Here is a 23,462-nt window from a genome sequence, read left to right as displayed (position 1 = left end):
GTGTGTGTGTGTGTGTGTGTGTGTGTGTGTGGGAGAGTGCTGTGAGAAAACCCACCTGAGTGTGGAATGAGTGGGTGCTCGGCCTTGTGGCAGGGCGATTCGGGCAGCAGCACTGGCCCTCTCCTGCCGGCCACGCCTCCGGCCCGCAGGACCAGCATGCACTGCAGCAGCAGCAGTGCATGCTGGGCAATGCGGCGTCCCATGAGTGGGTGGGCGGAGCTTGGCTCACTTCTCCTCAGGGCTCAGGAGCCAAGAGCATCAGAGAGACACACCTGGGAGAGAGACAGACAGAGAGAGAGACAGAGAGGGAGATTAAAGTTTACACATTTTGATTTCACACTTGATTTAATGCTATAGGCGAGAAACATCTTGCTACAGTATATCACCTGCATATTGCAGCGTCCAGTCAAAGCTTCACTGAAGATGCTGTGAGACGGGGAAAATAATTCTTTCCAAAACGTGGAGAGAGAGAGAGAGAGAGAGAGAGAGAGAGGCGTGACGGAGCAGAAGGAAAGGAGATAGCGCAGAAGCAAAGGAGATAATGCAGAAGGAAAGGAGATATTGTTGGAGTCGCACTGAGTAACGGCAGCTGCTGTACTCTTTACAAACAGCCAGGGACCCCTGACCTCTCACCCCTTGAACATGAATCAGAAAGGGTTCTGTCATTCTTCACACACCTAGAGTATGAGAGGATGTCTGTATTTGTCTCTGTGTGTGTGTGTGTGTGTGTGTGTGCGTGCGTGCGTGCGTGCGTGCGTGCGTGCGTAAAATAAATACAATAAACTGTGTCCCCCTCCTTGTTGTTGGGGTATTTGCCAACTGCATTTACACATACCAGGAATTTGTCTGCATTTACCCATCCAAACCATCAGGAACAGTGGATGCCATTGCCATTCATACAGCACGCAGGGAGCAGCTAGGGGTTAAGTGTCTTCTTGCTCAGGGACACACAGTCACAGACTAGGCGAGCCAGGGGTCGAACCAACAACTTTCCGATTCTCAGGCGGCCCCTATACTCGCTCATCTACAGCCGCCCGCCCGTGTGTGTGTGTGTGTGTGTGTGTGTGTGTGTGTGTGTGTGTGTGTGTGTGTGTGTGTGCGTGGCTGCGTGCACACGCATGTGCTCTCCAGTGTATCTGATCTGGCAGGAATGGCTTTTACAAGGCCGAAGCAGAGAAGTGTGCATGTGTGCACTGTGCACACATACACATTGTGAGCTGCGTGTGTGTGTGTTTGTGTCTTTTTCTCTCTGCATGTTACTCCTCACGGGCCTCATTGAAGATCCACAGCTGCTGTAAAACCATTGAACTCACTTAGGCACGTCTGCCAAAATGCTGGATGATATTAGAAACCCTTAAGGCTGGTTTGTGCTTCTAAACCAAGCGACTGGCTTGAAGAACATTATCAGCATTTGCTCAGTTTAGCTTTTCAGACTACAGTATAACCCATACTGGAAAAAGAAAAGTAGTCTTCACAGAATATGGCCATTTGAAATATATCTATGTGCTATTGTGCTTCCATATATTTTCAGTTAAATATAAGTGCATATATAGCCTATATACTCCTTTCCCTTTTTCCTTTTATGTGTGGGTGAAGTGAAACTCTGTCTGCACGACGTTCAGAGTGTGAGGTGGATATTCACAGTTTTTGCCCGGTCAGAGAGACAATCGGTGCTGTGTACTGTAGATGACGAATGATGAGCCCTCCTCCATGACAGCTGAGGTGTGAGTGGTACAGTAGGTGTGAGGTGGGAAAATCTAAAAAAAAAAAACGAAACAAAAAAACAATGCATACCTGCCGGGGATTTGTGGGCTGCGGCAAAAAAAAAGCGTGCAGGGGGAAAAACAACAGTGCACACAACAAATTCAGCAAGGTGGTGAGCGATGCCTCAGCAGAGATATTGCTCTACTTCTCTCTGGAGTCTGAGTGGCCCCTTTAGCCTTGGTATTGGATGAGAAGTATACGCCTTTTATTTATTTATTTGTTTTCTTTGAATTGAACGTTTACTCTATCATCTGTGCACTGAGCAAATTCTATTACCTTGGGGCCCCCGTGAAATGCGTTCAAAGTCCATTGAATAAATGCGCGCGCATTGGGGATAAGTGGGTTTTCCATCTGACTGCGGAGTAATGCAAAACACCTGTCTTGCACTGGAGGGGAACCCACAGACAGCGACGGACGGTTATTTAGTTTTTTTTGTTCCCTTTTGCTCTGTGTGTTTAGAAATTATTACATTGGTGGCATTTGTTTGGTATATCTACAGAAAAAAACTTGAGTGTTAATTTAACTCAGCGTGTGTACGAATGGCCATTGGCCCACACAAGGGTTAATTTAGAGCTTTAGAGTAATTTAGAATGGGTTTCCAGGGGGTCCCCAGCCAAATTAGTTAATATACAGTAGCATCAAAATAACAGTACCGTCTATTACTCCGTTTAGTAAGATGATCTACCCTCTGTATCTTTGAAATGAGATGTAACTGTGAAATTTAGTCTAATCTATGTGCCATAATTGCAAACCCTTTTTTCTCACCAGAACCGTGACAGGAATCAAGAAAAACCTTATTAGCCCATGTTCTTCCAAGTTTATCATGCTCTGTGTCCGACATAATATGTCAGACACAGAGCATCAGGACACCCATATTATGGGTTTCCTGAAGAAACACTGGTTTGCAATTAAGCAGTTTGAGCTGATTTAAAATAAAACATTTAACCCTACTACTGTATATGTTACATTATTGCTATTTTCAAATGATCTTGAAACATTTTTTTCAGATGGGGGTCTGCGACCAAATACATATTAAGTTGGGGGTCCTCCACATGAAAACGTTTGAGAACCACTGTTATATAGAATGATACCATATCGGTGTGCAACGGCGGGTGCAACGGCGGGCACCTCCCAACAAGCCACAAGACATCGCTGTCAGCGTGCATGCTATGTTGTTCAGAAGCGTGCACGTCTCTCATCCGGGTGAAACACCTGAATTTTGGTGAGTTGGCTCTTTATTCAACATGTCATTCGACATGTGCTGATTCTTTGTCTGCAACCTTTGCCTGAAGGTGTTTAAGTCTTGCTGTTGTTTTTGCAGTGTTTTTTGCCTGCCGTAGCTGTGAGCCAGCAAGTCATTTTTCGCTGCATGGATAAACCACTGCGTTTGTCAGTCTCCTTGTCGTGTCTCGTAGCATTACTACAATGATGAATGTCTGAATCCACTTAGTGAACATATTTCATCATCAGCTTGGCACCGAGGTAACGCTGTCAAGGAAAACATGTGCGTAGACAGAATATTTATTGTTTTGCATGACATTCCACCGGCTATAAGAGCTGACAGACGCTGTGTATATTTTCGAGTGCTTTTGTTGGTTTGTGTGTGTGTGTGCGCGTGCGTGTGTGTACAGTATGCGTGTGTATAAGTGCTGTATCTGACGGAGACTGAGGTCGGAGTCATGCACACAGAACTTCGGGTGGCAGGACACCACCACCACCATACCACTGGATCTTTGACAGCACGCACACATGTACACACACGCACTGACGCAGGCGAGCATGCACGCACACACACACACACACACACACACACACACAGGATTGGCAGACAGAACCATGTGCTGTCAAGTTCAGCTCTCTGCTGACCTCGCTGACTGAGTTACGCTGCAGTTGACCTCCTGTCAGACACAAGCGCGCGCACGCGCGCGCACACACACACACACACACACACACACACACACACACACACACACACACACACACACACACACACACACACACACACACACAATTTCTTCCACTCTCTACTACAGTATCTGTATCTGTAGCGTAGTGTAGTGTAGTGTAATGTTGTGAGCGGGAGCAACGGCGGACCACCAACGTAGTTTCCCCTCAACGCAGATGGCAATCGAAGACCTCAGCACTCAAGTCTCACACTTAATTTGTTTCATTTCATTTTTATTGTTTCGTCCAATAAATCCACTAAACTCGTCTTGATTGATGGTGTGGTCCTTGCTCATCTACTGTCAAGTTAACTCGGGTTTACTTAAGAAACCAAATTGACCCTTACAGGACCATTTGGTTCCATGTGTACACTATTCAGATTTAACTTAACACTGAGGAGTTTACTGTCTATCAGCAGAGATAAGTACTCTGGGATGTAGTGACTTACTGCCTGCACACACATTCATTGGCAGCACGGTGCGGTTGGATGTAATCGAACACAGAGACCCGCGGCGTGATTGGAAAATAAAAACCATTTGGTATAAGTTGTTGCATGGGTCCTGTCTGTGATATATGGGTGTATTTTTGTAGCACCAGACAGTCACCAGTCCTGTGGGAGCTGGTGCAGCACTGGGAGAGCTTCTCACGCACTGTGGTGCTTCAAGATTCTAAATCATCTCCAGGGTATTCGTACAAATCTTCTCTTGCTACACAGTGAACTCCAGAGTGTTAATTCAACTCTGAAAAATGGATTTTACAGTTTTTCTACACAGCAGCAAAATGCACAGGGGAAGTGTCTTTTGTGCTCATGGACACACATACACGCACGCTCACACACATGACATGGTTTGTTTGTATAGTACATTTGAACAAGGAAAAGTGCTTTACATACAACATTAAGCATTAAGACAACAAAACACAGAGCATTAAGGGAGTGCAAAAGAAACATTATAAAATGGCAACTAAAATACAAATGTATAAAATAATGACAGAACAACAAGAGGCAGCGAAAGCTACACTGCAGAATAAGGATAAAAGTCCCAACCTGGGCCGCGGCGTGGCGGTCCAGGCACCCTAGGCTGCAATGACAGCGTGTCGCGGGTTCAACTCCCGTTCCCGACGACCTTTGCTGCGTGTCACTCCCCGTCTCTCTCCCCATTTCCTGTCAGTCTATTGTCCTATCTATAAAGGCATAAAAGCCCCAAAACAAATCTTAAAAAAGAATAAAAGTCACACATGTATGTTAATCAAACATTCACTCATGTGTGCAACACACACTCACTCACGCACTTTCATATCTGTACACAGACATTCACACGCGGTTTCAAGACATACAGTATGAGGAAGAAAACCTAAACCGCACACGTGCACGCTCCCACACAAGAAAGCACTCATGCATATACCTTGGAAGTCAGGTGATGGATAACATGCCGGTAATTCAGATCAGACACACACACACACACACACACACACACACACACACACACACACACACACACACACACACACACACACACACAATGGAAACCCTAGCTGCGCAGAACCTAAACATGGGGGTAAACACCGACTGTATATGTACAGGGCCACACAGGGGGCTCTGGGCTAATGTTCAGACAAATTGACTCCGTCGAAGTCAGCAGACTATTTATCAACTTCAAAAGAAAGAAAGAGCAAAACAAACAGTGCTGGAATAAAAGCAATGGGGGCCGTTATGCACACGCGACTAGCGACATATTGTTCAAGCTGAACTGAGAGCATAACAGTAAGGATCTGAAGAACCGCTCACGGTAAAAACGTGTAGATTTGGAAAGTCGGAAAATTAAACCGACTCCCCAGGTCATGAGATGTGTCTGTAAGGCTTTTTATAGCTCTGACACACACACACACACACACACACACACACACACACACACACACACACACACACACACACACACACACACACACACACACACACACACACACACACACACACACACACACACACACACACACACAGTATTCACATACACATAATAGGCAAGCACACACACACGCTATACACACAAACAGAGATGCGTGCTTACAAACAAAGCATCCATACACAGACACTGTGAGCAGCCAAGCACAAACATACTGTATCAGCTACAAAGGAGGAGCAGGGCTGCGTGAATACGTACACAGGCGTGCACATTCATCACACACACAAACAGTGACATATAGGGACCAGAACAAATGGGCATGCACACACACACGCACACCGCACACCACACACCACACACGCACACACGCACACACACACACACACACACACACACACACACACACACACACACACATACACACACACACACAGATAAACACACAGTTCTTTGCAGTGTGGGAGGTGTGGTGGTGTCAGTTAACTAATCAATTAAGTTCTTCCTGCAGTAATGAGAAGAGAGAGGCTCATATTAACACCTCTATTGATTGTGTCTGAGAGGGACTTCATGATGCTGGCTGAGTTACACTATACATAATGAATAGCTGCTCAAATGAATGACGCCTTTGTGTTCACCACACCCACCACACACACACGCACGCACGCATGCACGCATGCACGCATGCACGCATGCACGCACACACAAGCATACAGTACCAACACACAGGGAGACGCGCGCACTCTTACATTGACACACAGTGACACACATGATCAACACACACACACAAGTCACTGACATGCACATGCATGTGTTCTAACGCACGCAGGCACACACGTACACAAGCACGCCCTTCCCTCACGCACGCGGGCACACACACATACACACACAGGCACACACACACACACACACAGACACAGACACACACACACACACACACACACACACACACACACACACACACACACACACACACACACACACACACACACACACACACACACACACACACACACACACACACACACACACACAGCCTCATAATTCAGGTGTGAGTAGTAGAGCCATGGTCCATCTGTCCAAACAGAGGCAGGAGTGTGAGATGGGGGTCACAGCGTAGTGCTGATGGATGGTTGGTTCTCCACAGCGTTCCTCTCCCTCAGGACACAACACACCAGGAAAACAAGGCCAGACTTTGCCTTAAACCAAAGCACACACACCAGACAGGGGAATATTTGTCTCTGTCTGACTGGATGACGGACAGACGGGCGTGTGTGAGTGTGTGCGTTGTGTCTTTCCAACTGACTTTGTGGCTTTGACTGTCTATGTGTCACAATTTATCACCATGTTTTCTTTTTGCCTTCACTATCTGTCCATTTGTAGTTTTACGCAATGCCCTTTCTGCCACTGAATAAAATGTAATAGGCCCAAATTGTGAGTTTTTTCTCCCAATCCCAAATCCACTTAGAATGCTGAGATACACTATAAAGTCGTGATTGCGATTGATTCCCCCTCAAAATTGCCTATCTCTCATTTTGATCCGAGAAAATCTTACTTCAATTGTGTATTTGTCTGCGTGGTTCGATTTGTGCTACCGTCACACACAGAGATCACTCGAGATGGACAAAGGTGGACAAAGAAAAAGAAAAAAGAAAGAAAATTATGTCTTAAGTTAGTCTTTTTATTAAAAACTGTGGTTCCATCATTAATGTGTTGTTATTTTTGACTGTAGTACCTTGCAGTGTTCATTTTGTCATGATAGAGCACAGAGCCCAAATGTATAGAGAAAGCGCAACTGCTGCCTACTAAGTCGCTTGAAATGCTTGCACTCTCTGTTGGCCAACAGGCCGACTAGATGATTAACCACTTTCAACATGGCATCCCTATTTTGGGCCTGTCATTTACAAGTGATTTTCCAAAAAGCACAAAACTAGTATAGCAGATCTACAAGCTCACAACACAGCGAGTTTCGATGCGTTGTGAGCTTGTATATCGGCTATTTTCACTATTCGTCCTATGACAAAGTATGTAGGGCTTAATCCATTAAAGGAGACATCCGGTCATTTTAAGTGTTATGTTTGATGTGTGTCAAATCACTTACCAACGTAGAAATGAAAATCGCGTGACTCCACAGATCCCCCTATCGACCCCCACCGTTGGCATTATAGGAGTATATAGGATAGCAGCAATTCGCCTATTTTAACAAATGTAAAGTCTGTTTTTTTCTCCTAGTACTCATTGTGGAGTCCCATGATAACGTAACAGGCGCTAAAACTCCGAGAAGCTAACGGCTAATAACAGAACGAGCTAATGCTGGGGCTGCTTATCTCTCTGCATGGCAGCCCCAGGTTGCCAGGTCGGGAGAGAAACCAGCAACCAGCATTAGCTCGTTCTGTTATTAGCCGTTAGCTTGTCGGGAGTTTTAGCGCCTGTTACGTTATCATGGGACTCCACAATGAGTACTAGGAGAAAAAAACAGACTTTACATTTGTTAAAATAGGCGAATTGCTGCTATCCTATATACTCCTATAATGCCAACGGTGGGGGTCGATAGGGGGATCTGTGGAGTCACGCGATTTTCATTTCTACGTTGGTAAGTGATTTGACACACATCAAACATAACACTTAAAATGACCGGATGTCTCCTTTAAGACCGGGAACGCATCTTTAATTTTAAGATTTCTTTGAGCTATTCAAAAATAGCAGATATACAAGCTCATAGCGCGGCACAGAGTGCTATGAGCTTGTAGATTTTCTAGAAAAATTGTGGACATTTTGTGAAAATCTTTGAATATATATATATTTTTTCTCAAATCTTTGCTTCTGGGGATTCTGCAGATATATATTCAAAGATTTGCACACATTTTCACGATTTCTTCAAAATAGCAGATCTACGCGCTATGAGCTTGTAGATCTGCTATTTTTTAATAGCCAAAGAAATCTTAAAATGACACAGATGCGTTCCCGGACAGAATGGTTAACTGTCTGCTTTTCCAGGCTGCCTCCAACCGTTTGTCTGTCTGTCTGTCTGTCTGCCTGCCAAGCACCAGCCTGCTTGCTGTTCTGTTCCTCACTTCATCTCGGTTTGTTCTAGTCTCCTCATTTTGACTATGAACCTGTCTCATGTCGTCTATGTCTACCTATCTTCCCTCAGAACCTCCCTCCTCTGTGCGTCTGTGTGTCAGGTGATATCCTGGAGGATGACAAAGAGAGACGGTATCTCCATCAAACGCGCTGTCAGTTCACAGGAGGCCTTTTCGCTCTCGCACGCTGTGATTGGATCTGAGGGCAATATTCTCTGAATCAATGTTTGCTCCTCTCAGATTAAAAAGCACACTTGGATCACATGGCTGTTTGTTTCGCGTTCCCATATCTGTCGGAAGCGGCGTGCGTGTGTGCTTTGAAGCGTGAATTTCTATGCGCTCTCTCTCTCTCTCTCTCTCTCCTCTTTCTCAAATGCACCAGCTAGCACACAAACACTGATATACAAAAATGTACTCGCACGCATAAACACACTGACTGAGATATCTGTACACAGACACCGACACACAAACACAACGCAGAGTGCTGAATAAACAACTCTCCCACTTTCTCCAGCCAGGTGCAGAGCTGGGGTGTTGGTGTGGGTAAGAACAACTGACCACTGCTTCCTGACCCATAACTTCACAAACACATATCTGTGTGTGTGCAGTGGTGGAAGAAGTACTCAGACCTTTTACTTAAATACAAGTAGCAATACGACAGTGGTGGAAGAAGTACTCAGACGTTTTACTTAAATACAAGTAGCAATACGACAGTGGTGGAAGAAGTACTCATATATTTTACTTAAGTAAAAGTAGTAATATCACAATATAAAAATACTCTGTTACAAGTAAAAGCCTGTGTAATCAAAATTTACTTAAAGTACCAAAAGTAAAAGTACTAAAATGTTTGGAAATAGCAGATCTACAGAGAGAGAGAGAGAGGAAAGTGAGAGAGATTTCAACCTACTCAACCTATGCCAGTACACCGTATACTGTATCACAACCTGTGTTATCTCATATTCTAACAGTGCGGGCAGTCACCTTCCAATCTGTTCCACAAAAACAGGTGTTACAAATCGGAATAAACATCGCAATAAATAGATAATAAGCACTGAACCCTCTCAACTCCATTCTGTAAGTTGGGTTTGAGGGCAGCCAGATCTGAAAAAGTTGTGAGCATAGCGTAGACTGTTATTTAGTGCTGTGGTTCTCAAAGTGGGGTCCGGGGTCCTTGAGGGAGTTCCAGGGGGTCCCCAGGTAAATGATTGATGGTAGTGTACAAATGGACCTTTCCGGATCCATTAAGGTTCCATTTGTACACCGTGGCCCTAATGCATACCAAACAGGGGGTCCTTGAAATTTTAAAGTTTGAGAACCACTGATTTAGTGGTTGATTTCTGTTCTCAACAGATGGGGGAGAAGGGTCTGCCACCAAATGCTCCCTGGGGACCCAGGTTCGAATTCGCCCCCCCCCCCCCCCGTCTTGTATCGCATGTCTCTCCTCTTGCTCTCTCTGCCCTTGGTTTCCTGCCTCTCAATATTGACCTATCCCGCAATAAAGCATAAAATGCCAAAAAGAAAAAAAGAAAGGAAAAACAGATGGGGTTGGAGGTTGTTGATGAAACACGGTCACAGGAGACACAGAACAGGAGAGATGCTCCCTGGTGGCTGTCTGAAAACTGCAATGAAACTCCAACTTTAGTTTCAACAAACGTATACTGTACAATAAATAAACCTAGGGTCAATTTGAGATAATGTCACCCTTCTCTACCCCTGAGTAATGGTTGCACAAAGCAAAGCCTGTCTGGTGTTTTTTCCCCTTTTTTTCTGGAGAGGCTACGGAAAAAAAAGAAAAGAAAAAAAAAACGAAAACACAATGGATCTTAAACCCACACTTTACTGTGCCGAGGTGGAAGTCTTTTTAAAGACTAGTCCTGATGCTCGCCTAGCCACAACCACAGCCTTGGTCCATCTAAATCTGGGCCGTACATCACAGACAAGCATACACACGCACGCACGCACGCACGCACACACACACACACACACACACACACGCGCGCACAAACAGGCACACTCTCTCTCCCTCCCTCTCTTTTGCTCATACACACACCCAGCAATTTCATCCCTGTCCCACCCAAACTCAGAGGTTCCCAAATCCTGCTGTTATTTTTAACCAACTTACTCAGCCTCTAACGTTGCTGTGTGTGTGTGTGTGTGTGTGTGTGTGTGTGTGTGTGTGTGTGTGTGTGTGTGTGTGTGTGTGTGTGTGTGTGTGTGTGTGTGTGTGTGTGTGTGTGTGTGTGTGTGTGTGTGTGTGTGTGCGCGCGCGCGTGCAGCTTCTGGCTGAGGGCAAAGCGAGTTTTCATCAACGCACAGAAAGTGACATCAAGCCTGAACAGAAGACCATCTACACAGTAAATCCACCCATGGCCATACTGCCACAAAACAATTACCAGGTTGACCTTGACTTCTCTTCCTACCTCCCAGGTGTTGGAACACCTCCAATATACAAGCTGTGACTTAAATCCATTAAAGAAGGCCTGGAGGAGCTGCCCTCTGACAGCAGATTACGGCCGTTTAAAAAAGAGTTCCAAATTCAGGTCAAGGTAAGCAGGCCGACCACTTCCAGGCTGCAAGGCCAAAGGAAATATAATGAACAAGGACATTTAATTATTTTCAAACGTGGGCAGGATATTTCTGCGGTAGGTTTTTGACAGCAGTAACAGGAATACCCAGCAGCAACACTCACTTCTTCTGTGTTTATTTTGCCAGCAGCAATGGGGAAGCAGGGATTCTACCTCAGGGGTTCCCAAACCAATCCATGCCAAGGACCCCCAAATAGCCATAACCTTTGGCTGCAGCCCTCTTATTGCAAAATGGCTAAATAGAAACAAAAAAGAGACAAGTGTTGTTTATATGTTTGATCTTTTTTTATTTTTTTTACATGAAATGACCAAAATAGGGATGGCATTCATTTTATGAATATAATTTGAATTTGTTTTCCCCACATTTTCCTCTCCTTTCCAATTAGCCCCCCCCCAGCGCCCCCTGGAGGCCACCAGGGGGCCTCATTACCACCTCATCACTCTCATTAGTCCACACAACAGTTTTATTACCGCCATGCAAATCTCAGAGGAAATCAAGAAGGCACCGAATTATGAGAAGCACAGGCCGGTGAATTGTAACCCGCGTCCACACGGGCGCGTACAGATATGATATGATGCACGCCGGCACTCAGTGTGCGAAAAATAACTGATTATCACGGCTGTTTTTTTTCTTTTTTCCCCCCACAATCTTTGAACTTCACATTATTCCCACCTCGGTGGGCAAGATGCTGCTGAGATGACTGAATAATGGAGTGTCAGCTTGTTATAAGTTTCCCCTCAGTCGACTGCACACAACGATCTAGAAGGAGGGGGTGGGGGAGGGGTGGGGGTGGGGGTGGTGGGGGTTGAGACGGCAGCATCTGCTGACACATCGCCAGGACCCTCAGGCAGGCCGTCTCAGCCGTGTGGATGTTCACAGGGAGCGACTTGTCATGACAGCCTCGCAACACTGTTGCGCTATTTAAATCTCTGCGAAGAAACAGACTTGTCGAAGTGCAGCTCCCAAGTTCCCGTGTTTTTCCGCCAAGTGTCACCCGGCCCCGAACAAAGCTAGGCTATTTTATGTTTTTTTTTGCTGCGTGTTCAGAGCTCTTGCTTAACATCCCTCTCACTGCAGTTTGGAAGTCGACAACCTCGGACAAACAACACTGGTATGCAATGGTTAACATTGCTGTATAATCTTTTTTTACCCCCCTTGGAGAAAGATCGAAATGATTCTTTCCGCACGTTTGAAGTGTATTCTGTCATTCTACCGCCATACACCTGCTTGAGTAATGCAACAGCATCAAAGCTTCCTTCCACTTCAAAGTGTTTTCTTCTCTGCGTAGCGTTATCTATCTGCTGACACCAAACACAGGCAGCAGTGTCATTTGACGAATAATCAAGGCTGAGGGTGTTCAGAATGCCCATGCATGGACACATGAAAACACACATGCATACCCACTGGTAATCATTATAACAAAATACCAGTGGTGGAAAAAGTACTAAAATGTTTTACTTAAGTAAAAGTATCAATACTGCAATGTAGAAATACTTCATCAAAATGTACTTAAAATATCAAAAGTAAAAGTACTCGTTATGCAGAATGTCCCATTTCACAAGTTTTCAAAAAGGATCTTTTGAAAATAGCTATTTTCAAATGACCAAAATGCATACAGGGCTGAGTGGTTAATTTATGTTTTGTACAGGGGTGCAATGCTCAGTGGACGGGGTTGCACGCCGAGCAACCACTTATTTGGCCAGGGGGACGCGCAGGCACATGCATAGATTTAAAACTACTTTAAATTCACACTTCATCAAAGTTTACAAAGGCTCCCGACTCACGCCAGGTACATTAACATAGGAATTAGCCTATATGCATATCAATTGTCCATTGTGTGACCTGTACTGTAGGTGTTAAGCGACGTGCGCGTCACGTCATTAAAATAGAGAGCAACCACTTCTCATATGAGCATAGCATCACTGGTTTTGTAATAACAATCAAAATCTACAAAGTAACTATAGTAACTAAAGTTTGCAAATAATTGTAGTGGAGTAAAAGTACAATATATGCCTCTGAGATGTTAGTGGAGTGGAGTAGAAGTAAAAGTACTGAAAACTTGAAATACTGTAAAGTAAAAATACCTCAAAATTGTACAAAAATAAACATGAACGCGGTCCACCCATCTGACCACTTAACACAGCAGCCGAAAGGCTGGGACCTGAACCAGAAAAAGGTTGACAATGACTGATGTACAGTAGCCTCTGTACGCTTTATGTTGATAAAGCTGATGAGTCTAGTGGAGTTCTATGTGTTCCTGATGAACCAAGTTTTGACACGGTGCATGTCGTACAGTCAGTTTTGACAGTTCTTTGCTAGATAATGTCTTGATAAACACGTTCTGTATGACACATAACCTGAACATTAAGATAATGTCACAACAGTCTCATCATCATTCAGTCGAGTCAAGCATGTGTCCAGGATTTTTACAGGACTGAGGTGGCAATCCCTGCACGCACGCTGCCACCCACGCCAACTCTCACACTCACTCTCACACACACACACACACACACACACACACACACACACACACACACACACACACACACACACACACACACACACAGAGAGAAGTGATGCATGCTCTCCTGGTGGAGATAATCAGCTATCAGAGGCCATGCATACGTATACCATCTTCCTATAAGTAGAAGCAGCACCAAGTAATCATAGGGGGGAAATGGTGCACTTATTATCACACCCCCATAGCCATGTGTGTGGGCACCTAGACGCACACTCACACACGCTGCGCATGCAGCATTGCACACACACACACACACACACACACACACACACACACACACACACACACACACACACACACACACACACACACACACACACACACACACACACACACACACACACACACACACACACACACACACACACACACACACACACACACACACACACACACCTGGGACTGTGGCGATAAGGTGCATAAAGCCCAGTGCTGTAGGCTGGTGACATTTTTAAAGCTTTAATTACATGCTTGGCTAACGGGTAGCCGACTGTCTCAGTGGGCAGGAAATTACACTATCACTGTCTACAGCTGTGCGCAGGAAGTGGCTTTCCTCTGAACGCGGTTCCCCGTCCATGCCCGCCTCCTCACCTTCGACACCTCTGCAGTGGAGACGCATTGTTAGTGGCATAATGCTGCTATGCCAAAGGGTATGTGATTAAAACTGCAGAAACTAGAAAGGCTAACTACCAGACTATTGTATGCGACATCTAAAAATGTATGGGAAATACACCCTGGAAATAACTTTTGTGAGGGAGGGAACGCGGTGTGAGCTTGTAGATTGGCTATTTTTGCCGAAGGGATTTGGTGTGAATGGAAGTACAGTTGCAACTCCGGTCCGTTTTACTAAGAATAGAGGGTTTAAGTGGCTAACCACCTGGCTGGCAGCGGGGCTCTGAGCTTAGCTAGGTCGGTTCACCACGTCATAAACAACATGTCTCGAAGATTACTGGCTGGAGTGCCATGGCATTTGTTGTGCACCTTCATGTACCCCAGGGGATTGCCCTTACTGATTACCAATTGGGTTACCAGTAACCCAACATAATGGCGTTTCTTCTAGTGCCACCCTTAGGCCAAACTTTTCACTTGCACACACAACGGACAGATTGCCATGAAAATTGTTGAGCACATTCATGCTCCCTGGAAGATGAACCCCAACTATTTGAGTGTCGCTATGACCTGTCCTCTTTAGCGCCCTCAAGCAAAAGTGTCAAACCTTGGTGACCCCAAGGTTTTTTCGTAATGCGCCACCTGTCGTCTAATGTCCAGTCAGGCGTATAAGGAGCAGTGTGGACTCTAGGGATTGCTGGAGGGGGAACTCTGCTTTCATAAAAAGCAATCTACCATAACAACCTTCTAATCAATCCGGTCATAAAGTTCAAGCCCCAATAACTGACCACAGGTTAAATTACTCCACTAAAACCCTCAGTGAGGAAGGTCTAACTCTACTGGCTTAATAGCTTATAATGTAAGTCAGTGTTTCTCAAATGCAGGTATGTGTACCCCCAGGGTAATGCAGGGTAATGACAAAACACTGACAAACTTTGTGTGAACCTGCTGATCTGATGAAGTGTTAAAATAAATAAAATTTAAAAAACCTGACAAGCAAAACTGTTATTGAATCGAAATCAATACTTACAGTGTTTGCCTTACTTCGAGTTCGACTTACTGAAATGTTATGGACATTGTGTATAATGAATCTGTTCAGAGGGCACTAATTGCAACTCTTTCACTCCATGCTTATTTTTAATGTTATATTCTTCAAAATGTGGGTTAACCTTGTCCAAAACTGTTACTTTTCAGGATTCAAAACGTGTCCCACCGGGACACATTCTGAGGTTGTACATCTGCTATTTTTGCTACTTTTGTGTGACACTGTAGTATGACGAAGTAGCCCAGGGAATACATTTACGGGGGGAAAAAGGCATAAAAAGTAAATAATATGGAGATACAAGGTTTCTGGCCGACAGCAAGATATGCTAGCTATAATTTTATCTTGCAGTTTTCTTATCAAAATGTAGTAGTCAGGTAAAGGGAGCACTTGGATTCAGAAATCAGGGAAGGTGGTATTGATGCCAAAACGGTTTGAGAACCACTGCTGTAAGTGGTAACTTAGGTTGGCTTTTAATACTTCGCAATTGCTTACCTTCATACTCAACATTTATCATCTCTGTCAGGCAGAAACCTTGCATCTACAAATTCAACTTTCAGTTTTCCTTATTTAATGCCCTATACTTCATCATACAAGAGTGTCAAGCTAAAGTAGTGAAAATAGCCGATCCACAAGCTCACAATGTGTCGCATTGTGACGCATTGTGAGCTTGTAGATATGCTATTTGCACTATTTGTGAAAAATGACGTTCCACTAACGGTTTCGGACGTACAAGGTTTTCACCCAACAGCGACGCTATACAGCTATGGTGTTTTCCAGCATGACCGGACAACAACAAACACAACAACGGCAAAAAAAAACAAGTCTAGACTCCACAAAATATCTATTTTTCTGTGTTGAAATTTCAGTTTGGGTACTGTTTTTTCGACTGGCCGCTCACTCACAGACGCAACTCCCAAGGGTCAGATCCTATGGGAGGACGAGGGAAGAACACAGGATAATCAATCTTCCCAGATGTTTTTTTGGAGTCAACACACACAGATAACAAGCCTGGTAACAGGCTGGCAAATCCCAACTCCTACTTCTCAGTAATTATGTGCGTGGAAAAAGAAAGAAAAAAGAAAAACAACAACCAGCTTTTGTGTGAAACAAACACACATGCACACACACACACACACACACACACGAGCACGCACGCGCACGCACACGCACACGCACACACACACAGACGCACGCGCAGACACACTCGCTGAATGTGCAGATGGGGAGGGAGCATAAGAAGCCTTGAGATGTGTCGTCTTACTGTATCTGAGGAGATGTGTGTGGGGGGGGGGGTCGTAAATTAGGTCTGGGCTCCACTGGAACCAATTAATCACCCCATTTGTGTGTGTGTGTGTGTGTGTGTGTGTGTGTGTGTGTGTGTGTGTGTGTGTGTGTGTGTGTGTGTGTGTGTGTGTGTGTGTGTGCGTGCGTGTGTGACCGCGCAACTGTTTAATAGAAGTATAAGTATATGAGTAGAGTATCTGTGTGTGGCGGGATCTGGCTGGACTGTGTAATTGTTCCTGTTAACAGAAGAGCTGGGGACACAATAGCAAAATGTTAAAGCCTTAATGAAAGAGAGAGAGAGAGAGAGAGAGAGAGAGAGAGAGAGAGAGAGAGAGAGAGAGAGAGAGAGAGAGAGAGAGAGAGATGGGTGGCAAGGAAGCTATTTCAACAAGAACGGTGTGCAGCAAAAATTGTCTGAGTTTGAGTGTGTGTGTGTGTGTGTGTGTGTGTGTGTGTGTGTGTGTGTGTGTGTGTGTGTGTGTGTGTGTGTGTGTGTGTATATATGTCTGATTCTTTGCCCAAATCTGTGTCCCAAGTGTCTGATGGAGGAACGGAGGATTCGAGAAACAGCCTGAAGCCCTCCGATCCGATCACATATCTACTAAACCCGGCAGACAGATGTAGCTCGCTCTCTCTCTCTCTTTCTCTCGTTCTCCCTTCCTCTGTCTCTCTCCCCGTCTTTCCATCTGCTTGACTGTCTCACTATCATTATACCCCTCCCCTCCCATTATTCTCTCTCTTTCTCTGCCACAGAGGAATCTCTCAAGGATTGTGTTTCACTGAGATGGGAACGGACAAGTCAGCCTTGACAGCGAGGCCCATTTTAAACAGAGAACCTTCAGACTCGCATCCCAAATCCTACCTCCAACACGTCCACCCTAGCCTCAGGTGTCTGCCTGGTGATGAGGCATTAAAGCTCAGTAAAAACTCAAAACTCCAACACAAACTTCAACTACGGTGTCCCCATCCTATGTCTTCAACTATTCTCATTGTTCTGTAAATTTTCATTTGTTATGCAGATCAAGGAGATGAGAGAGAAATTAGCGGAGCCTGAGGGTATCAGACAGTTTGTAAATTGGGCATTTGATGCCTAATTGGGAAATCACAAGTGGAAGAAAATTACTTTATTAGTCTCTGTTAGGATTAGATGAGGCCCCCTCCTTTTTTGCCTCTACACCAAATCTCTTCATCTATAAGCAAGCTTGTAGATTGGCTATTTCTGTGAAATATTCGCCCGGAATAGGGAATCTATAGGGTGCAGGAGGTTAAACTGTTGCACTTGGCCGATAACAACCCAGTGCAGTGTTTTCTATGAGATCCACAGTCACTAATGAAATATCCCGAGTTCGACTCCACTCGAAAACCACTGCTTTATGTAATGAGCATGCGCCTGAAACAACAAGAATGGCGGATATGTATTTGTTTTTTTTATGTATATAGCACATAACAAACGCATTTGCTTTCTGGTTCGCCATAGCTTGTTTTTCTGTGATTCTTCTTTTGTTTTAAGTCATTATACTGCCAACGGAAAATAAGCTCACTTCAAAGTCTGGTGATTTACTGCACTCACTTTCCTCATGGCTGCGGAATGTAAATAATCGTATTAAGCGTACATTTTTAATATGTGTATCCACTGAACAGCAGAATAATGAGGGAAGCGCAGCGATAACAAGTGTCATTATTCAAATTGAGACTCTGTGGTGACCACAATGAAATTAACATATTTACATTGAATATGTTCCTGGCAGATTCCCTCTTGGCATTTATATGAAGTTGAAGATAAAAAGGATACTGCTAGGACAAGTAAGTGTGGCAGATTTGGTAGGCAGGCTTTCGAGAATCTAGTTTGATCCTTATACCGACACTGAAAAATTGTTGTGGACCACCGACAAGACAAACAAATTTAAAATGCATAACATTTTCTTTGTGAAAACCCAGACATGCTGACTTGTGATGTCATTTTCAAAACGTTGTTGCCTAGAATGACATGGGGGAAAAAAACTACCCCCCCACCCTGCGCCCCAATTAAAAAACAATATATTAAATTGATTAGTTCAATTAACTGTTGCACCCCTACTAGAAGCCAGATCAGGTGCTCTTTGGTGACACAGGTCACGAAAGGAAAGACATTTTTCGTTTTCAAAGTACTGCTTGACTCCCAAGTGGTGTGGATTGCAGACTTTGAAAAGAAAGAAATCCAAGGCACTCCGTCTTTGTTGAAAAAGATCAGTCAATAAAGCCAATGTGTACCAGTATATTTAACTTCAACTTGGCATGGGGCTTAGGTGGCCCTGCTCGCGGCACTGCAGACATATATCAGTATTAAGAATCAAGCCAGCAACTCCACAGCCGCACATTATAGCCACACACACTGTACTTGTCGTAATACTCCCTTTTCATCTTGAACTTCATATAAAATGCCAAGAGAGAGTGTCTGCCGGTAACATATTCATTGTAAATATGTTAATTTCATCGCAGTCCCCACAGAGACTCAATTTGAATAACGACACTTGTTATCGTTGCGTTTTTCCTCGTTATTCGCGAGGTCAGCGGATCCACATATTAAAAATTGCCTCTTAATGCGATTATTTACATTCCACGACGAGGAAAGTGAGTAAATCAAATAATTTGCGCTGTGTCTTTGAAATTTGACATATTAAAAAAGAGACCTTTTTAAAGTGGGAGGCTCAATAATTAGGTACATCAGGGAGTTGATAATTGCATTTCCTGCTGCACGATTCAATGTATTTTCCCCATGAGAGAGAGGCCAGCCTCTTTTTGAAGAAGCACACCATAGCACAACAACAACAACAACACACATCCTTTTCCCCTTCCGAGGATAGTGATGAAGTCTGATGGGTATATTCCAAACAGGAAAGGTCTGTGGAGGTTCAGCGCAAGTATTGTAGACTGTGAGGCAATGGACAGAAATAGCCATAGTGGTGGTGATGGAAGGGTTCACTGTGGATGCAGCTGGATTGTGGATAGTGTCCATTTCCAGACCTGATTACAATCTAATTCTAACCTAATATGATCCCGAACACTGTTACTGTACAACATGAATGTCCTCCACACATCAAAATGAATTTAACCCAATGTTGACATGTACAGATGGTAGTTTGTCATTACAATGTGAAGTTGAGTGTGCAGTAGCACATTAATTGATTGATTGAATACTTTATGAACAGTTTGCAAAAAGTACAGTTATACAATAATGCTAAAAAGGATAACACAAAAAGCCCTGGGGTCTTGTTTCCATTGTGGTCCTGTGCATTCAATTCATTCAAGACACATACAGTACAACAATACTATACAAGAAATCATCAATTCTAGCAATTTCTGGTGGCAAGCTAGAAGACTTGTCTACGTCCAGTTGAAAATTGGACCTAGGTGCTCTTTTATGGCGGTTTTGAAGGAGGGTAGGGAGGGAGTCACACTTTTGGTTGGCTGGTGTGGTAGGGCATTCCACATTTTGGTGGCATAACAGTAGAATGAATTCATCCCCTTGTTTGTGCTGAAATTGGGGGGAATGAGATCAGTGGAGCTCCCTCTGGTGTTGTGCCCGTGGGCGTTTCTCACTCTAGTGAAGTAGTTTGACAGGCACGACAGGACACTGGTCCCTTGAGTATCTTGAAAACCAGGCCCATTGCAAGTTGCTGTACTCTGTCCTTTCCCCTGAGCCATCCCTCAACAACACTTTCACATCACTGATCACCCTCAATTTAAACAAATCTGTCGCTGATAGGTAGCTTTTGATTGACATGTATACATTAATGCCGGTTATCCCTCTTGATGTCTTTTGATTGACACTAAAAACTCCCCCATCAACAACCTGTACTATCGCTGGCTTAAAAGCCTCACACTGACTATGCGACACAAGGCTCCATCATTATCCCAGGCACATCAATAGCTGCCATTAACGACATGCTTAGGTCAGACGGGCTAATGGCCCGGCTGTCCTTTGCCAGGCGTGCTCATTAGCCACCGCCACGAAGCCACTGGGCCTTTTGTGCAGGTAGATTTCCGATGTAAATGTCAATCGGAAGGTCACAGGGAGGCAGCAAATTAGAGCACAAGGTGACAAGGTACCAAGGAGAGGGTGGCTAAATGAGGGTTTTGTCCTTAAAAAGCAACCTAAAAAACAACAAAGCACTCTGGGTGGTGTGAAAGATGGTTTCACGTTTTCAACAAAACCAAGCCCGAACAAACCAAAATGCCCAGAATAAACTGTCAACGGAGGCGTAGAGATTAAGTTAACATTTCACCGCATGTCAGCACTTACACGGGGAATCGGTAATGTCTCGATTACGTGACACGCTCTCAAAGCAGCTCGTGGAGTGATTGCATTTGAGGATCCGACACATTTTGCAGACAAGGTCAGCAAGGGGATGGGGGGGGGGGGGTGCATCACACTTCTACTGAGCGCGCAGGAAACTGAGGCCCACGCAGATTTTTTCCGGGTGTCATTATTGATGCTGGTACCAGAGGCATTTCACGCTGCGGTCCTACTAATCAGGTCTCACTAAAACGAGTCCACGCGGTCTCATACAGCTTTCCCTGATCAATGGCGCTCTACTCTGGTACTCTGCTCGAAGGCAGATACACTGTGACCGTGTGGGCTGAACCTTTAATGTACTGCACTGGGGTAGTACTACATCATCAACAACCACTGAGGACATATAATGTATCGGGGGTTGGGGTGGCTGGAAGGGTTTTGAGTGAAGTGTAGAAACACTATAGGGAGGACCAGACCCTAAAGACAAAAAACTGAAGATGAGTCTCTGAAGCACACACACGCGCACGCACGCGCACACACACACACACACACACACACACACACACACACACACACACACACACACACACACACACACACACACACACACACACACACACACACACACACACACACACACACACACACACACACACACTTCCCCCAGATTGTACCCCCCCACCACAGAAAAAAAAGTATAATAATAATCCTTCTAATTGACCTACATGTGCAGGTGACAATCAGTCATCAGCAATCACTATGCTAATGTTTCATCACCCCCCTGAACCTAAATGGAAATACTGTAGCAGGGACAAGAGGATTTAGGCCTATAGGGCGAGAGCGCACAGCCTGTTCTTTAGCCCCAGAAAATCTGTGTGTGTGTGTGTATGTGTGCAGAGCATGTTTATGTTTAACCACTATCACTACCACAAATCAAGCAGAGCTGTAGACCTGTAAATTGCCACATATCACAGTTGCAGTGTGTCTTTAACATTCCTTCGTCTGAGTGAAACAACAAAGACTCAATTATCATTCACTCGCTTGCTGGAGAGCAAGAGGACGGTCTATAATTGATATATGCATGTGTCAGCAGGTACACCAGGTGTGTGTGTGTGTGTGTGTGTGTGTGTGTGTGTGTGTGTGTGTGTGTGTGTGTGTGTGTGTGTGTGTGTGTGTATATGTGTGTGTGTGTGTGTGTGTGTGTGTGTGTGTGTGTGTGTGTGTGTGTGTGTGTGTGTGTGTGTGTGTGTGTGTGTGTGTGTGTGTGTGTGTGTGTGTGTGCGCGCGCGCGTGCGTGTCTGTCTGTCTGTCTGAGATTGGCTCTGGGCTTGTGTTTAATGAATGTGTGGGGTGAGGGTGACTCCCCAGCTTCCGGAATAAAAGTAGTAGCAGCCCATAGTGTCTATTTGTGTCCAGCTCAACATTAACTGCCTGCGCCTCTGTAGCTCCAAGCTCTTCCACAAACCTGATTAGACAGGTATGGACTGCTGCCTGTTCGGTGATCCCCACTCAGGTGAAATGAGACTTTCACACATAGCAGACATTACAGTATTGAAGCACTGATCTTTCTTTCTTTCATTCATTCTTTCATTCCACTACTTGTTTATTTCCTTCGTTCCTCATTCCTTGACATGGACAAAGAACAAACTCCCCCCAAGAACAAACCACTGTTATCCCAGTGAAGAAACGGCAGCTACATCAACAGATGAGGACAGAGAACATGGGGTACGTCTCTATACTTTTGACAGTTCTAATTTAAGCCCACAGCTAAATATACAGTGCAATGCTGCCCATGTGACCCAATCAGCTAGACTATGCCTTTGATGGCTACATCAAAGCTGAACATCATCACTTTTAGCTCCAATGCATTAATTCAAATTTTTGCTATCTTTAGGTTCTGCCCCATCTTGCTTGTAGATGCAAATTCATGCCATGCATATAATACACAATTACACACACAGCAATACCTAACAAGTTAACTTTAGGCTCTCACACTTTCTCCGGTAACACTCTCAGTACACGGCTCAATACACAGCACTCTCCTGACTCTGTTCACCTGACCTACAAATTGTCCTGAAAGTATGTCGCGAACTAATTACGGGAATGGCCTCCAGTGGCATGATGATGATAGTTGATTATAGGTTGTGGTCTTGGCTATTAACCCTTCACCACTCCAAGTGGCCCAGGGGGCTATACCCAGGGACACAAGACCCTTTTAATGTGTGGTCTCTGCCATTGTTGACGCACCTGCCTTGAGGTCCATCTGGACTTGATAGCAGGCCAAAAACAGATGTTCCTCCCTCTCTCTCTGTGCGTGTGCGTGTGCGTGTGCGTGTGCACGATTCTACCTGACCCTTCATTGCTGTTTACATGCCTCTCTCTCTCTGGGCGGATGGTTCTGCACATCTTGTCTGTCAACATGTGTCGCTGGAGGCGTACCACGTTTACTCGT

The 23,462-nt window shown here is 44.7% G+C and overlaps 1 protein-coding gene across 2 annotated transcripts in view; it reads right to left on the bottom strand.

The window, feature by feature from the left end:
- Positions 1–23,462, bottom strand: part of sema5a (sema domain, seven thrombospondin repeats (type 1 and type 1-like), transmembrane domain (TM) and short cytoplasmic domain, (semaphorin) 5A) — a 162,190-nt gene that overhangs the window by 121,141 nt on the left and 17,587 nt on the right. For both annotated transcript variants that reach the window (XM_084048370.1, XM_084048369.1), the window contains one exon: positions 56–272. In XM_084048370.1, the coding sequence (XP_083904496.1) occupies positions 56–203 (148 nt within the window). In that variant the 5' untranslated portion in view covers positions 204–272. The remainder of the gene's footprint in view (positions 1–55; positions 273–23,462) is intronic.

The sequence above is a fragment of the Gymnoscopelus microlampas genome (genome assembly GCF_963454915.1).
Source record: "Gymnoscopelus microlampas genome assembly, chromosome: 22".
NCBI lineage: Eukaryota > Metazoa > Chordata > Actinopteri > Myctophiformes > Myctophidae > Gymnoscopelus > Gymnoscopelus microlampas.
Note: the sequence above shows the minus strand (reverse complement) of the source record. Positions and strands in the feature narration are given on the sequence as shown.